The 22180-nt window shown below is 46.1% G+C and overlaps 2 protein-coding genes across 2 annotated transcripts; both read right to left on the bottom strand.

Moving 5' to 3' along the window:
- Positions 1-5411: 5411 nt before the first annotated feature.
- Positions 5412-6613, bottom strand: OOEP (oocyte expressed protein). Its single transcript, XM_082474285.1, has 3 exons — positions 6371-6613; positions 5997-6176; positions 5412-5671 (listed from the first exon to the last, which is right to left on the bottom strand). Exons 1-3 carry the CDS (start codon positions 6531-6533, stop codon positions 5592-5594), a joined length of 423 nt encoding a protein of 140 aa, XP_082330411.1. The 5' UTR covers positions 6534-6613; the 3' UTR covers positions 5412-5591.
- A 12482-nt stretch (positions 6614-19095) lies between these two features.
- On the bottom strand, positions 19096-22081 carry LOC309666631 (uncharacterized protein; the record flags this gene model as incomplete). The annotated part of the gene is made up of 2 exons (XM_082474278.1): positions 19096-19696; positions 21921-22081. The coding sequence occupies 2 exons, from the start codon at positions 22079-22081 to the stop codon at positions 19096-19098; spliced, it is 762 nt and encodes a 253-aa protein (XP_082330404.1).
- Positions 22082-22180: the final 99 nt, after the last annotated feature.

Here is a 22180-nt window from a genome sequence, read left to right as displayed (position 1 = left end):
GTTTCAGTAGTTGTGGCTCGTGGACTCAGTAGTTGTGTCTCGTGGGCTCTAGAGCACAGGCTCAGTAGCTGTGGCACACGGCCTTAGTTGCTCCGCAGTACGTGGGATCTTCCCGGACCAGGGCTCAAACCCGTGTCCCCTGCATTGGCAGGCGGATTCTTAACCACTGCGCCACCAGGAAAGTCTGAACAGTTTTTGAGTAGGCTGACTAGAGGCACCAAAGAAACAGGTTCATTGTTGATAGACGGTGTGGAAAACGTTTGGGTTCAGCTGTGGAGCACATGTGACAGTCTGCCCCAGGTCCTCCTGCCACTCCACTTTAGTTACACCAGGTTGGCACTATTTCCCTCATCAGAATTTCTCAACTCCACACTTCTAATCAAAACAAGGTCTTTTAAAATATCACTAAGAGTGGGGAAAAAACAAAACCAACCATGTGCCTCCTGATGTGATGCTCTGAGCAAGACACAATATGATTTACCCAGTATTTTTGCCAAAAATATATAACCTAGGTCTAACCGTGAGGAAACGTCAGAAAACAAGAGCAGGATTTGTAAGCAAGAAAGAAGACCGCAGGCAGTCTGAGAAGAGCGAACCCTGTCTACACGTTTTGGGGGCAGGGTAAACTGGCTGGCAGCAAATAATTTAGTGTGGACAGTGTCTTTGAGTGTGCTCACTAAAGGTATCAAAGAATACAATTTAGCTGTTTATGGGGTCCTCTGGAAATCTTGGCAACATAGCTGTGGAGCATAAGTGACAGGCTATTTCTGTTAGGTCCACCTGCGTGCTTCGGTTTAGTTAATACACATCTGCCCTATTTACCTCATCAGAATTTTTTACTAGACCCTAGTTAAAACCTTATTATAGAACTTCCCTGGTGGCGCAGTGGTTAAGAATCCGCCTGCCAATGTCGGGAAAACGGGCTCGAGCCCTGGTCCAGGAAGATCCCACAGGCCGCGGAGCAACTAAGCCCGTGAGCCACAACTACTGAGCCTGCGCTCCTAGAGCCCACGAGCCACAACTACTGAGCCCGCGTGCCTAGAGCCTGTGCTCCGCAACAAGAGAAGTCACTGAAATGAGACGCCCGTGCACCGCAGTAAAGAGTAGACCCTGCTCGCTGCAACTGGAGAAAGCCCGCACGCAGCAACAAAGACCCAACGCAGCCAAAAATAAATAAATTTATTTTTTTTAAAAAACCCCAAAAAACCTTATTATAGCCTTCTCGGGTCCCTCTGAAGCACATGTAAAATCAGACTTTAAGGACTCTCATCCTACAGCCTCAGCCCCTAAAAACTGGTTGTGACTATAATTGGAATTGCACTGAGTTCTGGGAAGAACAGACCACAAATATGCAACACTTGACTTTGCTATCTAAGAACATAGTGTCTCCACTTTTTCAACTGTTTTTCCTTCCTCCTTCCCTCCTTTTTACTAATCTGAAGCAGAATGTAATGAGTTAAGATTTTCATAATCCCTAAGGCAAAACAAAGGGGGAAAAATCACTTTAAAAGCGTACACAGGGACTTCCCTGGTGGCACAGTGGATAAGAATCCGCCCACCAATGCAGGGGACATGGGCTCGAGCCCTGGCCCGGGAAGATCCCACATGCCGCGGAGCAACTAAGCCCGTGCGCCACAACTATTAAGCCTGTGCTCTAGAGCCCGTGCTCCACAAGAGAAGCCCCCGCAATGAGAAGCCCACGCTCTGCAACGAAGAGTAGCCCCCGCTCGCCATAACTAGAGAAAGCCCAGGCACAGCAACGAAGACCCAACGCAGTCAAAAATAAATAACATTAAATCTTAAAAAAAAAAAGTGTATATACAAATTTATCTAACATAAAATGGAGGAAGAAAACAAAAGACATGACAGGAAACAAAGCAAAATAGCAGACAGAAATCCAATCATACTGATGATTACATTAAATTAGAATGCATTAAATCCCCCAATCAAAAAGCAGAGACAGTCCAACTAGATAAAGAAGTCAGATGTAAAAGACTACATTGAATATTATTCTACCTATCTTAAATGTTCAGAAAAGGCAACTTTGTGGAGACAGCCAGCAGACTGTCTGCAAACAGCCATAAGGGAACTTTGTGAAGTGATGGAAATGTTCCCAAACTGGTCTCTGTTGATGGTGGCACAACTCATAAGTTTACTAAAAAAGAAAGCGAACTGTACACTCACAATTTTATATTATGGAACCAATTAAGTGATTACATTTTTAAAAACTGCAGCGCAATAGCACTAATACCTAAATTCTCCAAAATAAAAATCGACTGTTGACAAAGATGTAGAGCAACTCGAAGTCTCATACACTGCTGAAAGTCACCTGGTTCAGTCACCTTGGCAACTTGAACTTATGCACGTCCTATGACCCAGCAATTCCAATCCCAGACATATACTCAAGAGAAATGCACATAGGCATGCACCAAGTCATGTACAACAATTTTCATAGTACCCCTATTCATTGTAAGTCCAAATAGGAAACAATCAAAGTGTACATCAACAGGATGGAAAACTAAATTAAGGTTTATTCATACAATGGAACTACAACTGCTGGCAACATGGACAAATCTTAGATTGAGTCCATTTATAGTTAAGTCACAACAGTAGTTATCCTTGGGGAGGATGCAAATGGCCGCTTCTGGAGTGCTGGTAATATCTTTTCTTCTCTGGCTGCTGGCTACATGCCTGTGTCCCCTTTGTATTGTTTGATGAATCTTTTCACACTGTGGACGTACATGGTTTTAGTATGAATGGAATGCTATACATAAATAAAATGTTTACTAAAATTATAGAGAAATATTTGGAGTAATGGAAAGCTACTTGAAAGGACCATATGAGCAGTGAGATTTTTTGAGTAATTAATACCTTTTATATTGCCTTATTTAAAAATATTAAGGATGTTAAGTATGTTTATCATCAGAAAAATCAACAATGCTATTTTTCAGTGTGGTACTAGTAGATACTTCTATCTTAGCAACTTGTTAGGAATAAAAACATTCTCTTGTCCCTCAACAGAATAACAAATACTGTGGAGTCTTAACAAATTAAGCGTATTCTAATTCCTCTTACACACACACACAAAGAAAATGAGCCGAAATTCAGCTGTGGAGAAAAATAAAAGCACGTGGGAAAGTATATTGTAGAGGTAAGATCCTAGAATCAACGTTTTGGTTCAAATCTCACCCACCCCCAAGTCCTAGCTCTGTGATCTCAGCAATTTACTTAGGCTCTAAGCATCCTATTTCGGTGCTTAGCTCAAGGGCCTGGTATGTGATTACAAGCTCTTATCAATAAATATATAGCTAATATTACTCCCAAATTCTGAAAGTTAGAATGACAGAGCAACTACCCTTTTTAGATATTAAATGTTGCATTAGTTTGCTAGGGCTACTGTAACAAAATAATTAACTGGGTGGCTTAAACAACAGATATTTATTTTCTAAAAGTTCTGGAGGCTAGAAGTCCAAGATCAAGGCGTCAGCAGGTTTGGTTTCTTCTGAGGCCTCTCTCCTTGGCTTGCAGAGATGGCCGTCTTCTTGCTGTGTCCTCACCTGGTCCTTCCTCTGTGTATGCACACACCTGTGTCTGCATTTCCTCTTCTTATTGAAAAAAGTCATACTGGCCCAGCCACATGACCTCATTTTACCTTAATTACCTCTTCAAAGACCCTATTTCCAAATACAGTCACATTCTGAGGTACTGGGGGTTAAGACTTCAACATGTTAACGTGTATAAAGGATAGAGAACAGGATCATTTACTAACTTAGTTTTGAATGATTTTTGGAAAACTGGACAAGTATTAAGCATAATCCTCTTCCTCCAAATGTTGAACAGTCAAAAATATTCCATGATTCTGTAAAAATCCCACCAGGAAAAACCTGTAGTAATAGTCATCAAATTTCTACAAATGTACAAACGTACATTTGTTTTACAAATGTAAAACGTGACGATGAGGGGAAAAAAATCACACAGAAAACAGTAATTGGTTTAACTACATACAATAAAAATTTTTCGTATGCAAAAAATTTGAGAAGCAAAGGGGTGGACAGTACTGGTTGTAACAGACCATTATTTGTTACAAAAGCTTTTACAGATAATAAAAATCCTTATCTTCAGAGTTGAAAGAAGTAATGACAGGAATGAATAAAGCAAAATGTATAAAAGCATTTAACAAAAATGTGAAGTGAAGTAGAATAACGTTCAATATCCCTTGTAATCAAAGATTTGTGTATCTGTGTGTTTAAAATCCTTGCAAATGGCTAGACTCCATTACTGCTAAGGGGTGAAGAAACTGCCTGAGTTAAATCAACTACAACTTTTTTTTTTTTTTTTTAATTTTATTTATTTATTTTTGGCTGTGTTGGGTCTTCGTTTCTGTGCGAGGGCTTTCTCTAGTTGCGGCAAGTGGGGACCACTCTTCATCGCGGTGCGCGGGCCTCTCACCATCGCGGCCTCTCTTGTTGCGGAGCACAGGCTCCAGACGCGCAGGCTCAGTAATTGTGGCTCACGGGCCCAGTTGCTCCGTGGCATGTGGGATCTTCCCAGACCAGGGCTTGAACCCGTGTCCCCTGCATTGGCAGGCAGATTCTCAACCACTGCGCCACCAGGGAAGCCCTCAACTCCAACTTTGTGTCTAAAGCCACAGAGCTCTTGGCAATCATTCCTCCAAGAATTCTGCTTCCTGAAAGTGGAAGCAGCATGGGATTGGAACTGTTTTGCACAGATTGGTCATAGCATTGTAAAGGGTAATGGAAAAACAACCCAGCCCATGCAGGACACCTGCTTGGGGAGAGGGGCAGAGGAGACAGCCGGCTGGAAGGCGACCTACCAATGCACAAGCTGCCCATTACCGTGGCTCCTTCTGGTAAATCACGGCACCAGGAAAATGAATGCTGATCGCCTCAGCTTGCATGTTGGAATGCCCACCCACGTGCACGGTCACAGACTCCACTCCAAGAAAACACACGGGCCCACTGGTTGCTACTCAGGGACCAAACACCAGCTTAAAAGTGAGAGGCTCAGAGAAGAAGCGCAGGCATTACCTAACAGCTTGTTAGAAATGCATATTCATGGGCCCAATGTACTGAATCAGAATCAGTGGAAAAGGGGCTAAGAAATTGTGTTTTAGCAAGTTCTCGAGGCGATTCTTACACCCATTAAAGTTTGAGAACAAATGATGCAAAAGAAACCCAAAGCAGACTGACCCTTCATTTCTGCCCCGTGCGTGAGGGCCTGACTCTGACCATAAAATCATAAAAGGGTTAGTAGTTTCAAAACGATGGAAACTAAGAAAAAAAACAAAAATAAACCCACCACCTATCAGCCTCTCACATCAAGATATGAATGAACAGAGTCAGTCTTTTATAAATTTGCTTAATTTTGAGTGAGCCAAGATCTTTATGCCATTGGAAAAAAGGAAATTCATTTATTTACTAGATGGCACTACAAACTCAAGTTTGCAGCAAAATAATCAAACCACTATCCATCAAGATACAGGAAAAAAATAAATGCATAGATTTAAGGATATTTGCTTTTCATGAACTTTAGTAGCAGAAGGAGAACTGTTCTCATGTTCCTGACAACACTTATGCAACAGGACGCTGGGGGACCTGGGGACCTGGTGCCTGGGCCTTCAAGAACTCCTCGAGTCGTTCCATCTTCTCAGCTGGAGAAGGAAAAATGCTCACTGTTTCAAACTACTCCTTCATGGGGGTGGGTGTGTGCTGGCAGTATCATTTCTCGGGGTGGAAGCTCTGAACCTAGGACCTGGAAACAGCGGCGCGACCAAGCTGAGGCTGGCACGGGCAGTGAGGGGCCTGAACGCATCGCATCTCAGCCTACTTTCCCAGGGTCCTGCTTGGACTCCACCCACAAGGGATGCCCAGGGACCACGTGTAGCATACTGGGAGTTTTGGGAAGATGGAGGCTGGGAGGAGGCCAGGTGGCTTCCCCGTGGTTCCCTCACCACGCACGTTTTCCATGCCCCTCACCTCGGGCGCGCTGCTCCCGGTGACTCGACGCCAGGCTCAGGAGCACGCTCTTCACCCGGCGCTGGACAGCCGGCCGCCCGAAGACGGTGATTTCCACCAACTTCCCGGCGTGAACTGTGTCCACCGTCAGCAAGGCCTGGCTCATCCACTCCATTTCCGGAACCACGCCTCGGTCTGGGCCTGAACGCGAAAGGAGAGACTGAGCGGGGCACGGCGAAGGGCAGGAGGAGCTGGCCCGAAAGGGACGGGACGGACAGGGCAGGAAGCCGGGCACCGCGCATCACACGCGGCCCGCGCGCCCGGAAAGAGCTGCGGAGCGCGGCTCGGCTGCCTCTCCCGACTGGGGGGCCACCACCACGCCCCGGGTCGCGCACCGAAGATCGAGTCGGCCAGCCACGTCTCCAAAGAAAACACCAGCGGGTTCCTCAGCTCCTGCACAGGAAACCACCACGGCCGGGAGCGAATCCGTGGCGGCGGAAGTGGGAACCCCAGCAGCCCGTCCCCACGAGCCTCGGCAGCGCCTGCGTCGTCGACCATACTCGAACCGGCGGCCCGCGGGTAAGGGGCGAGCAGCTCTCGCGGGAGTAGTCGGGGCGCGAAGTCGGGCCCTTTATGGCTTGCGGCCGGCCCCGCCTCCTCCGGTGCGCCTGCGCCCTGCTCCCGGGCGGCCCCGTGAGCGCGGGCTTCGGGGTGTGCTGGCCTTTTCGTACGGCGAGTGGTGCCGTCGCCCCGCTTTCTCCTCCGCCTGGAACCCCGGCGGCTCTCGGAGGCGCCGCTCGGTCAGGTAACGCCCGGCCCCGAGGCGCCCGGGTTGATGGACGGTGTGGTTGGCTGGAGCGGGGTCCCGTCCAGGCCCGGTCCAGGTTCTGAGGCTCCGCCCTAGGCGGCTCAGGCCGAGGGCGGGCTCGTGGAATCTGCATCTTCTCTTTCATCTCCTGCCTCTGGTTCGTTACCGCTTCCGAATCATTCAAACAAGTGCGTCGTGTTTAAAATACAGACGCCAGACGTGGTCATTCTAGAAACGTAGCAAGTGGAGACAAATCTCGTTTATTTCCAGAATCCTGAGACGACGAGTGTTGATGCACATTTCTTCCCAATATTAATTTTAGTTAAAAGTTTAAATTGTGAAAGATTTCACACATTTTAAAAAGTTGTATAACAAACACTCATGTACCCCCCTACCCCCTATTTAACAAGATGTTAATATTTCCCACATTTGCCTCGCTCTCTCTCCTTTAAAACAGATGTCGGTGAAGACCTTTCCTTCCCTCCCCGCAGGAAATCATGTCCTGAAGTTGGTGTGTGTCACCCGTGCGTGTTCTTATACTTCTCCTAGTGCATTTCTACAAGTATTGTCTGGTAGTTGTTTTAGAATAGACAGCGTCTGCTGTACAAACGACTTTGTTCTTACAATTAGTTATGAAGTGTTTGTTTTTTAGGTCTTTTTCACGGAAAGTGTCGATCATTTCCATAAGGGGTATGGTACTAATGTACTGAATTCCCTCATCTGCATCATCTAGGCCTCAACAGTTGTCTGAGAGGAGATATTGAATTTAACTAAAGTGGATATTTTTATTTCTTCAATTTAATTTTAGAAGTCAACATAATAATACATGCATATTGTAAAAAAAAAAAAAGTCTTGAGGATATAAAGTAGTATATGAAAGTTCTCTCTTTCATATATTCTCCCTCAATCTCTTACTAATTCTTTTTCAATGGTGTATACTGTGAATATCTTCTTTTAGTTTAAATTGTCTTTTTGCCTTCTTCAAGGTATCTTTTGATGAATACAATTCTTAATTTTAGTATAGTCCGATTTATCAGTCTTTAGGGTAAGTACATTCTGTGTCTTGCTTAAGAAATCCTTTCCCGCCCTGAAGTCTAAAGACATTCACTATACTTTTGAAGTTTCTATCATAACGTTTAAATTCTTGAACCACCTGGGGTTAATTTTTTAAATCGGGCGTAAGGTAGGGATATGATTTCATCTTTTTATAAATTGATAATTTTTTCCTTGAGCCATTCTCTTCAGGATGCATCCAACTTGAGGCCTCTTCAAATTACATCCTTGAAAATTTTCAGACTCCTGCATGTAGCATGAGTTAGCCACAAGGTTGGTTTGTGGTAATCATTAGATCAAGACATACCTGAGAAAGGCAAGGTCAAGAAAGTTCCTCTGGCATTCTCATCTGGATGGCAAAGTTTATTTCTGATTCAGTTTTGTTTTGGAAGTGTAGTCATTTGGGGTCTTATGCAGAGACCCCGTATTAAGTTTCCTACACTTGGCAAGCCTTGAGTTTTATTAGCTGACCCCAGCTAATAAAACTGAAGTTTATGCCAGCTTCAAAACAGAATTGTAAGGTTTTTAGGCTTTAGCAGAATCTGCCAAGATGAATCAGTTTTGTCACTCTGTACCTCCAAGGCTTCCTGCTTTGACTCTGATTGGTGGGACAGAGGCATGATCTGAATACTGGCTCCAGCATTTTCTAGCTGTGTGACCGAATGTAAGTTATTTAAACTTTCTGCACCCCATAAAAATTTTTAAAATACTAGCAGGAAGACTTCCAGGGGATCACTTGCTTTCATTTTATCTGCTTAGTCCTGGAAGAACCAGTCTGAGGGTATTTGGGTTCAGTCAATAGTATATGAGTGAACTGGTTTTGTAATTTCTCATTGAGAATCTATGTTCTTCATCACTTCACTTCTTGTAATCTTCAGTTCCTAAGATGACATCTCTATACAATGAAAAATGTTACAAAGCACAATGAACACCAGTTTTTCTGTACCAAAGAATAACATCAAAATGTACGTCACAGATAGTTAGAGAAAAGTGGTCAAAATGAGGAAAATAAACTAGTAAGATATTAAATCACTGTCAGACTAGGAGCAATTATGCAGAAAAAGAATACAATAAAAGCTGTATTCTGAACAATAGAGGACAATCTTCTAATGTTTAGGAGCATTTACAAACAGTAACTATATACCAGTTCCCCTGGATGGATGGATGGATGGATGGGTAAATTAATAAATAAGGAGATATTATACCACACTACTAAATAATATTCAAGTAAAGCAAGAAATGAAAATCATCACTGACAGGCTATTTAGAATATAACAGTAATTTACAAAGTACATTTTTAAAACATTATGGACAGTGTACATTCTGAAGAATCTAGTTTTCAGTCCCCTCTCATCTATCCTGTCTGCTCCTCTCCTCCGTGATATAGTTAACTATTATTAGTTTTTGAGTTATCCTTCCATTAAAAAAATGTATAGATAAGTATCTGGGAGTTTTTGCTTTTATTTTTTTTGTAATATTACAGGTACCTTATTGTGCTCTTTTTGCACCAACTTTTTTATTTTGAAAAGCTTTAAACCAATGGAAAAATTGTAAGAACATTAAATTTACACTCAGTACCTTTCGTTTAGTTTCACCAGTTGTTAACGTTTTGCTTCGTTTATTTTCTCTACTTACACATACTTTTTCATGAACTGTTTGTAAGTTGCAGGCATCATGACACTTTATCTCAAGTACTTCAACATTATCTCCTAAAAACAAGGACATTCTCCTCTATAACCATACAAAATTATTCACTCAGGAAATTTAACGTTGGTCTAATACGGTTGTCTAATATATGATCCAATTTCATTTTCCCCAGTTTTTCCAATAATGTATAGCTAATATAGAGTCATTCTCTGTTGCTGTTATTATTGTTTAATGACATTGACACTTTTGAAATATTTTAAATTTTTTATTGTGGGAAATTTCAAACATACAGAGGTAGAGAAGATAGTATAAATGAATGACCAATATACCCATCCTACAACTTCAAAAAGTATCAACTCATGGATTATCTTGTGTGGAAATAAAGATCACCCAAGTGGGAACAAGCGAAGGCTCTTTATTCAGAGCTTGCTATAGCAAAAGGGAGTCAGGCACCATCACTTGTGTTTGGCGGAGTGTCCAAAGCAGGCAGAGGAGCGGGAAAGCTTTATATAAAGTGGAAAAAAGGTGTGCCTGAAGGGGTAGGTGTCAGCCTGGGGAAACTGTAGGTGGGCTTACTAGAAGCGGGGCATCGTATGTGATTGGTTAGGGGTGCGTATTTGGCTTTCCCAGTTGGTCCTCAGTTGACATCAAAGGCAAAAATTAGCGAAGCTGTCAGTTATTAATCGAGTCCTGGACATCTTGTGTTGACTGCCATAGGGGTTGTTTGGCTTCCTGGACTGCATGCTGAAGATGGTGGGTCAGAGTTCTATTTTTATGTTTAGTCTGGCCATTGTCTGTAGATTCAGTTTCTTGGCCCCTGTTTTTGACAATTCTCTCATTTGCTGGAGGTTGACGAATTCAGGGAAAGCCAAAGATCCAGGTCTTCACTGCTTGGAGATTGCTCAGCTGTCTGCATGGTCAACTGTATTGCAAGATCTTCTTGCCCTTTTTGTTGTATCGTCATGGAGATAACTGATGAGAGAATGAATGTAGAAGCATTTAAGACTCTGGATAGAATGTGTCAAAAGAAAATTCAGAGAGCTTTACTTGAGATGAGTATTTTATTAAGTGAGAAACAAACCGTTCACAAACAGGGAGACTTCCAAACCAAAAGTGGCTTAAAGCTCCACTCTGAGCAGTTATAGCTCAGCTTATAAAGCATGAGGAGGTACATTGTTTTGTATTGTGATTCTAATTGGCTGCCAGAAACTTACATTCCTTTTAGAGCAGTAGTATTACATAAGTTTACTTTTTTACTGTAGCTGATTTGCTAGGTTATTCTGACATGAAGAAAGCTTAAGTTTTGTTTAAGGTCAGAGTCATCATTTCAGGGATATCAGGACAGCTTTAAGTTTTGATTAGATGACTCTAAGTGTTTGGTCTAGGTCTGTATTCAAACTGTGGCTTCCATTTTGGTTTCTCTTTAACTATGACAAAAACAAGAATTAATAATCCCTGTAAAATGCTTTGGAAGCAGTTATCCTAACTGCTCCTCCTAGGCCAAGAGAACAAATCCAATAGAACATGAGAGTCATGTGCCTTTTGCTTAAGGTGATACATAGCTTGTTCCACCTTGCCTGTTTCATTGATCCAAGTACAGCAAGAAGTATAAGCAATGACACAGACAGCACCATGGCTAGCCAATAAGGAATCTACAGCAATGCAATTGTCCATTGTTACTCATGCCAATGAGTTGAGACTGATCTCTGTTCCATCTGGTATCATTAATAACTTCTGCCAAAGTTAGTGATAGGTTTCTTCCCATCTTTTCTATTTGTATGGTTCCTACCAATGGGGACACTGCTTTGACTGTTCTCATAAATAATCAGTCAGTAATTCCCCTAGGTTGTGTGCCTGAATAATCAAGAATGGCCTCATTTTGGCACCCATGTCTGGGTCAGGATTTCCAGCCTTGGTGATTTATAGAATTAGGGTCTCTGTATACAGACAGGTCTCATAATACTATTCCTGAAGTGCATGAAATGTTAGTCTGAGGCCAACAGGACCAGGCAGTATGGCCACAAAGGAAGCAGTATCCAGTAGGGATGTGGAAATCCAGGAAAAAAGGGAGTTCACGACATGAAGTTGGAGCCAAGGCCTTACATTAGCTGGGTGACATATTTGGATCTCTCTTAGTCTCTTCCAAGTGATATTTGGCCCATTGCGCTATGAAGATTGTTGGATCCAAATTTAGAATTACCTTGGGTCAATCAATAGCTTGTAATAATTGGTTCTTCTTCTGGGAGAGAGGAACACTAGCAGAGTCACAGATTGATTTAAGGTCAGTTGTCCACACAGGTGCAAATGGAAACACCGTCAGCTGTAATTCTGAGGTTTTATCATGGGGGTCGCTGATGGACAGCACATCCAGCAGTCAGTGAGACTGAGGGCAGTGGTTACTGTTCAGGATAATCTAAGAATAGCATTAGAATGAGTGTGTTCTGACCTCACAGTTATGATAGGAGGGAAAAGAGAAAAGAGTCCAATACGGGTGGATGACAGCAAGGGGTCTTCAGAAAATGAGAAGAATGATTATAAACAAGCAGACAGAAAAGAAAACAGCAGTTAGATAGGTATCTTAGTCCAACAGCAGACCAAGATCTATCTGTGGTCCTCTGTGTGTTCCAAAGGTCTGGGCTAGCTGTCTGCTTCCCGAGATTGGCTTCTGGAAGATCTCCGAGAGTCCTGAGTTTGAGGTCCCATATTGGAGTAGTTTTCCAGTTGTGTGCAATTGTGAATTGCCTTTTTAGTTGAGAAGCATGAATCCGAATGTTGACTCCCTGGGGTTTCAGTGTTTCCTTAGTGTTAACAGTACCTGATAAAGGCCCTTCCAACGAGATTCAAGAGCAGTTTTCCTCCGGTATCTCTTCCTGTTACTGAAATCTCCTGGCTGAGGATCATGAAGAGGCTGTTTAGGAAGACTCGTGGGACGGTCGTCTTAACCTGTTGTGACAGGACTGGGTACAGTACGTGAGCCCCTCGCCGTGTTCTGCCATGTCTGCATGCGGTCGGCAGAGTCTAGTGTCAGAAATGAAATCTCTAAATACGTGTCTTCCAGTTACCAGCTCACTGGAGGATAAGCGGTATGTGCCTGAGGGAGAGGACAGCACGGCCGTAAGGGCTAGCGGGAGTACCTGGGGCCAAGTGGACTCGAAGAGTTTCTGAAGGTTTTGCTAATTCTAATTTAAGGATGTCAGTTCCTCCTTTTGACCTTTCCAGAAATTGTAGTTTTTGAATAAGAGATGACACCTTACAAAGTTCTTTTATAAAGGTTTCTGTAGAGTGTGCGCCTCAATCACTTGATATAAAAGTTGGGATGCCTCAGGTTGGAAACACAAAATCAAGCAGCTTTCTAGTGACTAGAAAGGGTGTAGCTTTTCAGCAACAAAATGCTTCAACTCATCCTGGAAATAGACATACAATAACTAAACATACTCAAGTCCCGTGAAGGGTGAAAGCTGGGTAGCCCATCTGAAGGTCTTCATAGGGCCCTTGAGGCTTTGCTTCCTGGCAATGTCCCACCTTTACGGTTTTTTCAGTATTATGGTGTTGACAGGTGGCACATAATCTGAAAACAGCCTTAGTTTTCTTTCTAAAGTTTCTCCATCAATGTTGATTTACGATAATAACCAATTTGTCTTTTCCATGATGGGTAGTTTCATGGAGAAATTCAGCAAATAGCCATTTGAAATCATCTGGAGCCACCAAGTGCCATCTTGAGAGGGCCAGAGATTACCTGAGCAAAGGGTACAACCAGATTTTCCCATTCTTCCTTTTCAAAATCGGGGGCTAAATGTTGATATTTTATAACATCCTTTTATCTTAATAATTTATCCTTTGGAGGCTTAGATGGGATCGTAACGTTGGTTAAAATGGTTTGTTTGACATAATGATCTGCTAGAGCATTTCCTTTAGCTTCCATATTCTCTCTTTTTACGTGAGCCTTGAATTTATAATAGCCCCCTCTCTAGGAATTAGGAGTGTGTCCAAAAGTTCCTTAACTTGTCCATGTTTTATGGGGTTTTCAGTAGAGAAAAAAAAAACCTCCTTTGCTTCCAAAGCATCCAAAAGTCATGTACTATTCCAAAAGCATGCCTGCTATCATTATGTATGTGTACCCTCTGGTCTTTGGCTACTTGACAAGTTCTAGTAAATGCAATCCCATCTAGGGTGAGTTTTCCTCAGTTAGAGGACTAGACTCTAAAGGACAGCTTACATTAGTGAGAGCTTATCCTGCTTGGTAGCCTTCACTTTCAGTTTTGAGGTGTAACACAACAGCAGATAGTTAGGGTGGGGTTCTCAGGGGAGCTCTGTTAAATCTGAGCAGGGTATAGAACATTCCCTAACGGAAGTCAGGAGGCTCCCCTGCTTCTGGTAGAAGAGGCAAGTGGCAGGACTCAAGGTATTGGAGGGTGAATAGTCACACGAGGGGGAGAGCAGGCCGTTTCAGAACCTCGTAAGGGGTTAAAAGGCTGTTACAAAAGTGTGTGTTCTCAGTCACCAGAAATATCTGTTAAAACAGGAGGAACCATTAGGTCAAGGGAGAGCCTAGACCTAGTTCAGCAGAAGCATCAAGTTTTGCACAGGCAGCTGTTGCCTTAGGACTAGGGGGGCACGCGTTTGCAGCTGGGTCAGTAAGCAGTGAGTTGTCGGTGGCTCCCACGAAGTTCAGTTAAAAACCCCAAGAGCTTGTCTAGATCACTCATGCAAAATTACATGAAATGGTTTTTGCAGTTAGGGATGTCGAGGAAAGGAGGCTGTCAGGAGCTCAGCTGAGCTGGGAGAGAGAGAATGGGGCTGCCAAGGGTCAGAGTAGCCAATTAAAGCAACAAGCTAAAAGGCTAAACCTGAGGAAGTGTTGCCTCCTGTTCCATCTTCCCTCACGGAACAAGGTCGGGTAGATGGGCACAGAGGTGTCTCACAATTGAGGGAAAACAAAAGGCTCTGGCAGTTTTACGATCCTGGGATGGGTGGGGGGCAGAGGAGGAGGGAAAGGAGGGAGGGCTCGGAGTGGAAAAGTACCAGATACTGAGCCAGAGTGGGGAGGCGTCTTCCCGGTTTCCCCTTCTCCCCACCCCACGAGGATGCCCCCGCAGAGGCTCCTGAGCTCCTGGAGAAGAGCTCTCCCCAAGGCCTCTGACAGAGACCTAGGGATGTAAATATTCAAAAGCGCTTGACAGAGGGGCTGCGGGCTCAGCCCGAGTGCTCCCTGCAGAGACTGCAGTGCTTTGGTTGTGTGTCCTCTGAATGGAGTCTGTCATCAACTGACTGCTTTTGGTAGGATACATTCTGTTCTTGGGCGAGAAGTGCCTTGATGTTGACACTTGGATGTCTGAAAATGTTTTGAATTCTCCATCTGTCCATAATTTGGCTGGGTTATATTATCCTGGTCTTAAGTAATTTTCCTTCAGAATTTTTACAGCAATTCTCCACTGTCTTCTGGCCTCTAACATTGCTAAGGAACCGAGATGCCATTCTGATTCCTATTCCTTTTTTTTTTTTTAAGACTTTATTTTTTAGGACTTCCATGGTGGCGCAGTGGTTGAGAATCCACCTGCCAATGCAAGGGACATGGGTTCGAGCCCTGGTCCGGGAAGATCCCACATGCCACGGAGCAGCTAAGCCCATGCACCACAACTACTGAGCCTGCACTCTAGAGCCCGCAAGCCTCAACTACTGAGGCCCACGCACCTAGAGCCCATGCTTCGCAACAGGAGAAGCCACCACAATGAGAAGCCTGCGCACTGCAATGAAGAGTAGCCCCCGCTGGCTGCAGCTAGAGAAAGCCCACACGCAGCAACGAGGACCCAACGCAGCCAAAAATAAATAAATAAAATAAATAAATACATTTATTTAAATAAATAAATAAATACAGACTTTATTTTTTAGAGCAGTTTTAGGATCACAGCAAAACTGAGCTCTGAGTTCCTATCTCACACCATCTTCCCCCTCACACATCACAGCCCCCGCTGCTGTCAACATCCCGCACCAAAGTGGGACATTTGTAAACAGTCAGTGAACCTACCCTGACTCATCGTTGTCACCCAAAGTCCATACTTAATACATTACCCTTCACTCTTGATGTTGACCATTGTATGGATTTTAGCAAATGTGTAATATCCACTGTTACAGGGTCACACAGAATAGGTTCCCATTCCTTTTCTGTGTCATTTTCTTCTGTCTCTGTCTGTAGGTGAGAGGCAGGAAATAGCTGGGCCCCAGGCTGAGCAGCTGGAACTTGTCTTCCGCTGGCACTTTGAGACAAGGATAAAGGCAGGAACAGAGAGGAGCTGGCCCCTGCCTGAGCAAGAGATAAGGCAGACACATCTTTCTCATTCTTGTGGTCAAGGAGACCTCCCAGACCACACACATGCGTGGAAGTCTCCTCAGGGGTCAAAGAAGGGAAGGAGCACCAGCACATAGTATGTCCTGTCAACCTCCCAGAAACCCTCGTGCTGGAATCCATCTTGGCTGAAAGATGCACATCCCCGTGGGGAGGGCCCTGAGTCAGACCAAATGTGGACACAAGTATGGCAACTGGCCAGAGGGAACCCGGAAAACTGCCGCCTTGTAAGTGACTGAAGCTCCCCCTTTGGGGCACGTCCCACTCTAAGCCTGCACGTGTACCCCACAAAGTACTTCGCTTTCTAATAAACACTCTATCTGCTTTACAATCTGTCTCTCTGTTGAATTCTTTCTTCAAAGAAGATGAGGACCGAAGTCCTGCTTCAAGCCACCGCACCCCAATGGCCCTCCAAAATCATGTGTTTTGGATCTTCTGTGTGTCCTTTAGTGTCCTGATGATGTGCTGGTGTAATTTTCTGTTATCCAGTCAGTGTGCCTTCTCTATCTGAAAACACAGGCCATTTCAGTTGTGAGAAATTTCTCAAACTATTTATTTGATAATTCCCTCCCCAACATTTTCTCTGCTTTTATTTTCTGAAATCTCTGTTAGTTGCTATGATGGATCTTCTAGACTGTTCTTATATTTTTCTTAATTTTTCTTTCCTATTTTATAAAACTCTTTTAGTTTTTTAATATAATCTGTTCTTATTTCATGAATGTAATAATGTCTTCCAGAAGATATGTGAATTAGCCTTCTTTTTTTGGCTGCGTTGGGTTTTCGTTGCTGCGCGTGGTCTTTCTCTAGTTGCAGCGAGCAGGGGCTACTCTTGGTTGCAGTGCGTGGGCTTCTCATTGCAGTGGCTTCTCTTGTTGCGGAGCACGGGCTCTAGGCGTGCGGGCTTCAGTAGTTGCAGCATGCGGGCTCAGTAGTTGTGGCACGTGGGCCCTAAAGCACGTGGGCTTCAGTAGTTGCAGTGCATGGGCTCAGTAGTTGCAGCTCATGGGCTCTAGAGCGTGGGCTCAGTAGTTGTGGCACATGGGCTTAGTTGCTCTGTGGCATGTGGGATCTTCCCAGACCAGAGATTGAACCCATGTCCCCCCACATTGGCAGGTGGATTCTTAACCACTGTGCCACCAGGGAAGTCCCCCAAATTAGCCTTTTGAATTCTTCTTTTGTTTACTACATTGTTTCTGCTTTCACAGATTGTTTTACTTCTCTTTTGTCTCTTTTATGTTAGAGATTTCCTTGGAGAATCTGCTCATTGTATATGCCTGTTCCTGTTTAAGAGTTGATCTCAAACTCTTGATTGGCAGCTTTGTTAAGGAGAGGGTTAGTCTTGTTGATTCAAGGGTTTCATTGTAAAATAACATATCTCAATAGTTTGTAAACTTGAGCTACAACAAAATTACCTGGAGGGCAAGTTAAGACATAGACTACTGGCTCACCACCCCTCCCTGTCTGTAGAGCGGGGCCTTGTTCCTAAGGGTTGCTGATGTCGACTGAAAAAAATGCACCCTCTAAAAGTTGAGAATTACGTTGTATCTGGCAGACTTTCTGAGGACTTCAAGCCTGGGAGGCAGTGTCTCAGATGGCTCTGAGGGACTGCTCTGAAGAGGTAAGGGAGGAGCCAGGATATATAGGAGTTTTTGCAGAGCATCAAAAGATTACTGTTGATTAAAGAAAACCAGACCTCTCAAGGAATTTAGCGCTTTTCTGTGTATGGGAAGATGCAAGAGTCTGGGCTCACTGAAATCGTTCCTTTGATATGCACCTCAGCTATCTGGGGTCAGTATCCTGTGCTTTCCCACCCTGAGTCCTTCAGGGTGCACCACTGGATGTGGCTGCAATGGCTGCGAGTTTGATGGCGGGCATCCTGTTTCCATCCTGAGTTCCCTCAGGGCTCACCATCCAGGCGGTTCCGGCAGCTGTAATGTGAGGGACTGATGACTGCAACATCCTTTCTTTACTGATATGGCAGCAATATTTTTCATTCACATGATTCTTGAACCCTCATCCCCACTTTCAGAGGAACTTGATGCCTCTCATTTCTGAAGCAGATTGGGATTCTACAGAACAAATCAGCCTTCTTCAAGGCTTACTTTTCCATTTTCTCTGGTCTAAACCAAATATCACATTCTCATCTGCTTTCTAGCTTGCAGTATGTGTCAGTGTGTGTGTGTGTATACACCCATTCTTTACCTTTGTGCATTTATGTCCTTTAATAATCTCTTTTTTAGAGGGATTTTGGCAGGGTGCTTAATGAATGCCGTGTGTTTAAATCTGCCATGTTTTTAAGGCTTTTCATGTTTAATATTTTTAACTTTCCCTTATAGTTGATGAATAGTTTGGGTATAGAATTTAAAGTTTAAATAATATTTAAATTATATTTTACATATAAAGCAAATGAGGGACTTTCCTGGTGGTCCAGTGGTAAAGAATCTGCCTTCCAATGCAGGGGACGTGGGTTCGATCCCTGGTGGGGGAACTAAGCCCACGCCCCACAACTACTGAGCTGGTAAGAGAGCCTTCGCGCTGCAAACTACAGAGCCCATGCATTCTGGAGCCCAAGCGCCACAACTAGAGAGAGAAAACCCACACACCACAACTAGAGACAAGCCAGCACCGCAACGAAAGATCCCCGGCACCTCAACTGAAGACCCCACGTCATGCGACAACTAAGACCCAATGCAGCCAAAAAAATTAAGAAAATAAATTAAATAAATATTTTTAAATAAATAAAAGTAAATAAATCACATTAATTCTGTTTTTTTTTTTTAAAAAAAGCTAATGACCTGTATCCAATGGTATATCTTGCACTCCAGTTCTATGTTAAATGCTTTCAGTCTTTAAAAATTGGAGGAAATAAAGGAACCATGAAGTGAACACATGCTGTTAGGAAAAGAGCAACTCCCAACTCCAAGACAAAGTAAAACAGGGCATAAATAATTTCTGTAAATGAAATGTTAAATGGTAGAACATTTGTATTACAGCAAGAGCTGATGATTAAGGAAAAGTAAAATAAAATGAATATTGGGCAAGAGAATTAAACATGAGGTAGGAAGAAGCCCCGAATAGTGGAAAGCATGTTGCCAGGTCCTCCAGGGTCACCTGGGACTGGGGTTTCAGAGACGCTCTGTCAACTCTCTGCCGCGGCAAGAGCTACACACTTCCACTGAATTCTTCTCGTGGGTGTGGCCTGAACGACAGGCAGCTCTGTTGACTTTCTCCCCATTCAGTGTCCTGGTGTGCTGTTGCACGGGCAATCCTCAGCGATGAGGCCCCAGGTAATCTGCGCGCGTTGGACGCGCAGCCGTCTCCCGCGCAGGCCGCCTGCTCCGCTCGCTGCTGCCCTCGGCCGCTGTTCTCCCGAGGGGACCGCCCCTGGGCCGTGAGGGACCGGAATCATGCTTGGAGAGGCCTCGATTGCCTCCCAGGTCTGCGGGAGGCCCGCTGTGTCTTCGCTTCCCGCCTCCCCAAACGCTGGCAGCTTTTGCGGGGCGGTGACTCGGAGGGACCCGCGGCCTCGGGAGGGCGGGCAGTTTCCGCCGAGCCTGGAAGTGGAGACAGGGCGCCGCCGAACACCTGGCCTCCTGCCCGGTTGCTTCTCCGGGTCTCAGAGGTCGTGCGGCGGGAGCGCGGAGGGAGCAGAGAGATACCCCGCAGAGCTCTTCCGAGCCGGAAGACTCGAAGACCCAGCTTCCGGTCCACGTCTGAACCAAGAGGCTGAGCTGGTGGATGCGGTGCTTGGTGAGTGAGCCGCGTGCGCGCCCGGGGCGCGTGCACTGCAGGCAGGCAGCATGCTCCCTCCGGGCCGCAGCCCCTCCCGCGGCTGGGACCTCCTCCGAGCGCCGCTGGCTCCTGCGTCTGCTGGGGAAGGTAATAGTCTTGTTCAGTCTTGAGAGGCAATAATAGGCCTTTGACCAAAGACCCTGAAGGGAGCTACGTGCCAAACTGCTGGACTATGTAGGTCAGCAGAAACGGCGCTAGCAAGCCTGAGAACCAACAGGTAAGGAAGGGAATAAGTCACGAAGCTTCCTGAGCCTTGGGAATCTGGCCGCTTCCCAGGGATCAGCGAATATTCTGAGACTTAACGACTAGAGAGCAAAGCATTTCTGATAATAGCCAGAGCTGCATATTTGCGCGTAAGCTGGTGACTATCGGCTTGCGGCTTGGCATTAAAAGCAGGACTCCTTTGAGCAGTACTCTGAAGTCTCAACCGTGGGGTGGACGCACCGCCCGAGACCTTCCAATCGGGACTCCAGATCGCCGTTCCAGGGACTTCCCAGCGCTTCTTGGATCTGGACGTAGGTGCTTCATCAATTCAGTGACGTATAAACCTCTGTCTTTACTATCCTTTCTCAGTTAGTTATACTGTTCTCTTCTTAATTAGTATACTGTAATCATTGTTAATTCAACAAACTCTGGCTAGATTCTTGTTTAACTGAGTGTAGAGTGGTTATTTTGCCAGCGAGTCCCACTAACCTTGAAACCGAAAGTAAGACTTTCGGCAAAACAGCCTCCTGGCCTCGCAGGCACCGGGACCCAGCTCTCCGGACCTCAGCACCCTCTCCCCGCGCAGGCCGGGGTGGGGATCTCCTCCCCCAAACAGAACGCTGGTTCAACACTGACCCGAGGAGATCCAAGGTGCTTCGAAGACCCCTTGGAGACCACAGTCTACGGACGATGCTACTCGAGGGAAGGACACAATGGATTTATCCAGGTGTTGGTCGAGCGGCACCGATGCCGCCAGGACGCAAGAGAGAGGCTTGGGCGGGCGGGGCCCTCTGCGCAAGTACGTTTGTGTGGGAAGGGAGGCTTGTCCATCCCCCTCCCGTCCCTTCGGGAAAGCCCCTACCACCTGACTCCTGAGCCTCTAAATCTTTGGGAGGATCATGCAGCGTCAGTACATCCAGAGTGTGGACTGAGTTCCGCAGGTGGGAGGAGCCTGGCCTCGCCAGCTTGAGGGCCGCGGTGGTCACGTGCCTATTTTAAAATTCATGTCACACGCTTCTGATTCTCATTTGGCTGCTTTTCTCTCCTGTGCGGGTAGCTCAGACCTGAGGCCAGGAAAGCCCTCGAGTCTGGCGCTGGGAGGAACTGAATCTTGTTGCTGACGCACCGGCAAAACCGCCGGCCCCCTGCCAGGCGAATCTGGGCTGGGGGCTGCAAGTCCAAGGTCGAACTGTTCAGGCCCAGTAAGCTGGAGAGAAACAAGTGTTCGCAGGTCCCCTCCTTGCTTTGGCTTTCCTTGTTTCTTGATACAAATCGATTTACTTCAGGAATCCCCACTAATCTGAAGAGTTAAAACAAAGAAGCGCACGTAACGTGTTGATGGGCTGGAGGGAAAGCCGTTTCCCTAGAGGCTGGGGGCAGGGTTGGAGAGAGATGGTAGACTTGGCCTGGAGTCTCCACGACCCGGGTTTAATGGGTCCCTCATTCTACACACCGGCTCCAAGTAGCGGGGTGGTGGGGCTGCCACTCCTGGCCCTAGATTGACGCCGTGTTCACACCTCCCCCCAGCATCCCGCAGCGGCCCTGAAGCATCCCTGGGGCGCACGACCATGGGCAGGGATCCTCCGTGTTGAGACCCTTTGGAGGCTCGGGACTACTTCGGCTGGACCGGGGCCGCTCCCAGACCACGATCCGGAATTTCTCCAGATGCCCTGTAGCTGGAAATGCAAGTTGTAACCTCGGCTCTGCGGGCCCTGGCGACCCGCCACGGCTCCCGAGCCCGGCTTTGCCCGAAGTGGTCCGGGCCTCTCTTGAAACCCGGAGGCCTCACAGGCACCGGATTCTGTCTGCATAGCCGGAAAACTCCTGGACGCGAACCGGAAAAGTTTGGAAAACACACCGACCGCAGACGGATGGGAGGATCGGGCGGGGCCAGCGCTCCTCCCCCGCCTCCTTCCAGCCGCTAGACGGGTTGAGCCCTCCGCCCACGCCGCCCGGAGGAGGGGGTCCAGGAGCAACTGGGACACCAGGCTCACAGGGGAACAAGATAGACAAGTCGTTCCCTTAAATCTCCGCAATCTCGTATAAAGAGGGTGGGAGGGGGCAGAGGGACACACCGATCTCTCCACTTCCCTCTCACCTCGCTGCTAGGTCTTCAGGGCCCTTGTGGAGGTGGTCTCGTCCGGCAGAGCGGGCGGCATTCGCGGGCTCCGGAAAGCTCCCGAGACCTTGCGGAGCGGCAAACAAGGCTCCCCCACCCAGGCCGCAGCCCCGGTCTGTCTCCACCCCACCCGCCCTCATCCTCGGACCCGCCTGGCGGCCCGGAGCCCGCAGCGGGCCCTCCTACTCTCCGGCGAGTCGCGGACGAGCAGTTGCCTTCTTCTGCAAAGGACGATGGAC

This window comes from Balaenoptera physalus (assembly GCF_965194825.1).
Source record: "Balaenoptera physalus genome assembly, chromosome: 9".
NCBI classification, from domain to species: Eukaryota; Metazoa; Chordata; class Mammalia; order Artiodactyla; family Balaenopteridae; genus Balaenoptera; species Balaenoptera physalus.
This window is presented reverse-complemented; position numbering and strand designations above follow the sequence as displayed.

Bases quoted from the DNA above. Each gene is read 5' to 3' on its own strand.
- OOEP (XM_082474285.1), bottom strand. From the start codon at position 6,533: ATGGTCGACGACGCAGGCGCTGCCGAGGCTCGTGGGGACGGGCTGCTG. The intron at 6,177-6,370 runs GTGCGCGACCCG...TTTCGCGTTCAG, and splicing joins GCTGGCCGACTCGATCTTCG to GCCCAGACCGAGGCGTGGTT. The intron at 5,672-5,996 runs GTGAGGGGCATG...TTCCTTCTCCAG, and splicing joins CCGGGAGCAGCGCGCCCGAG to CTGAGAAGATGGAACGACTC.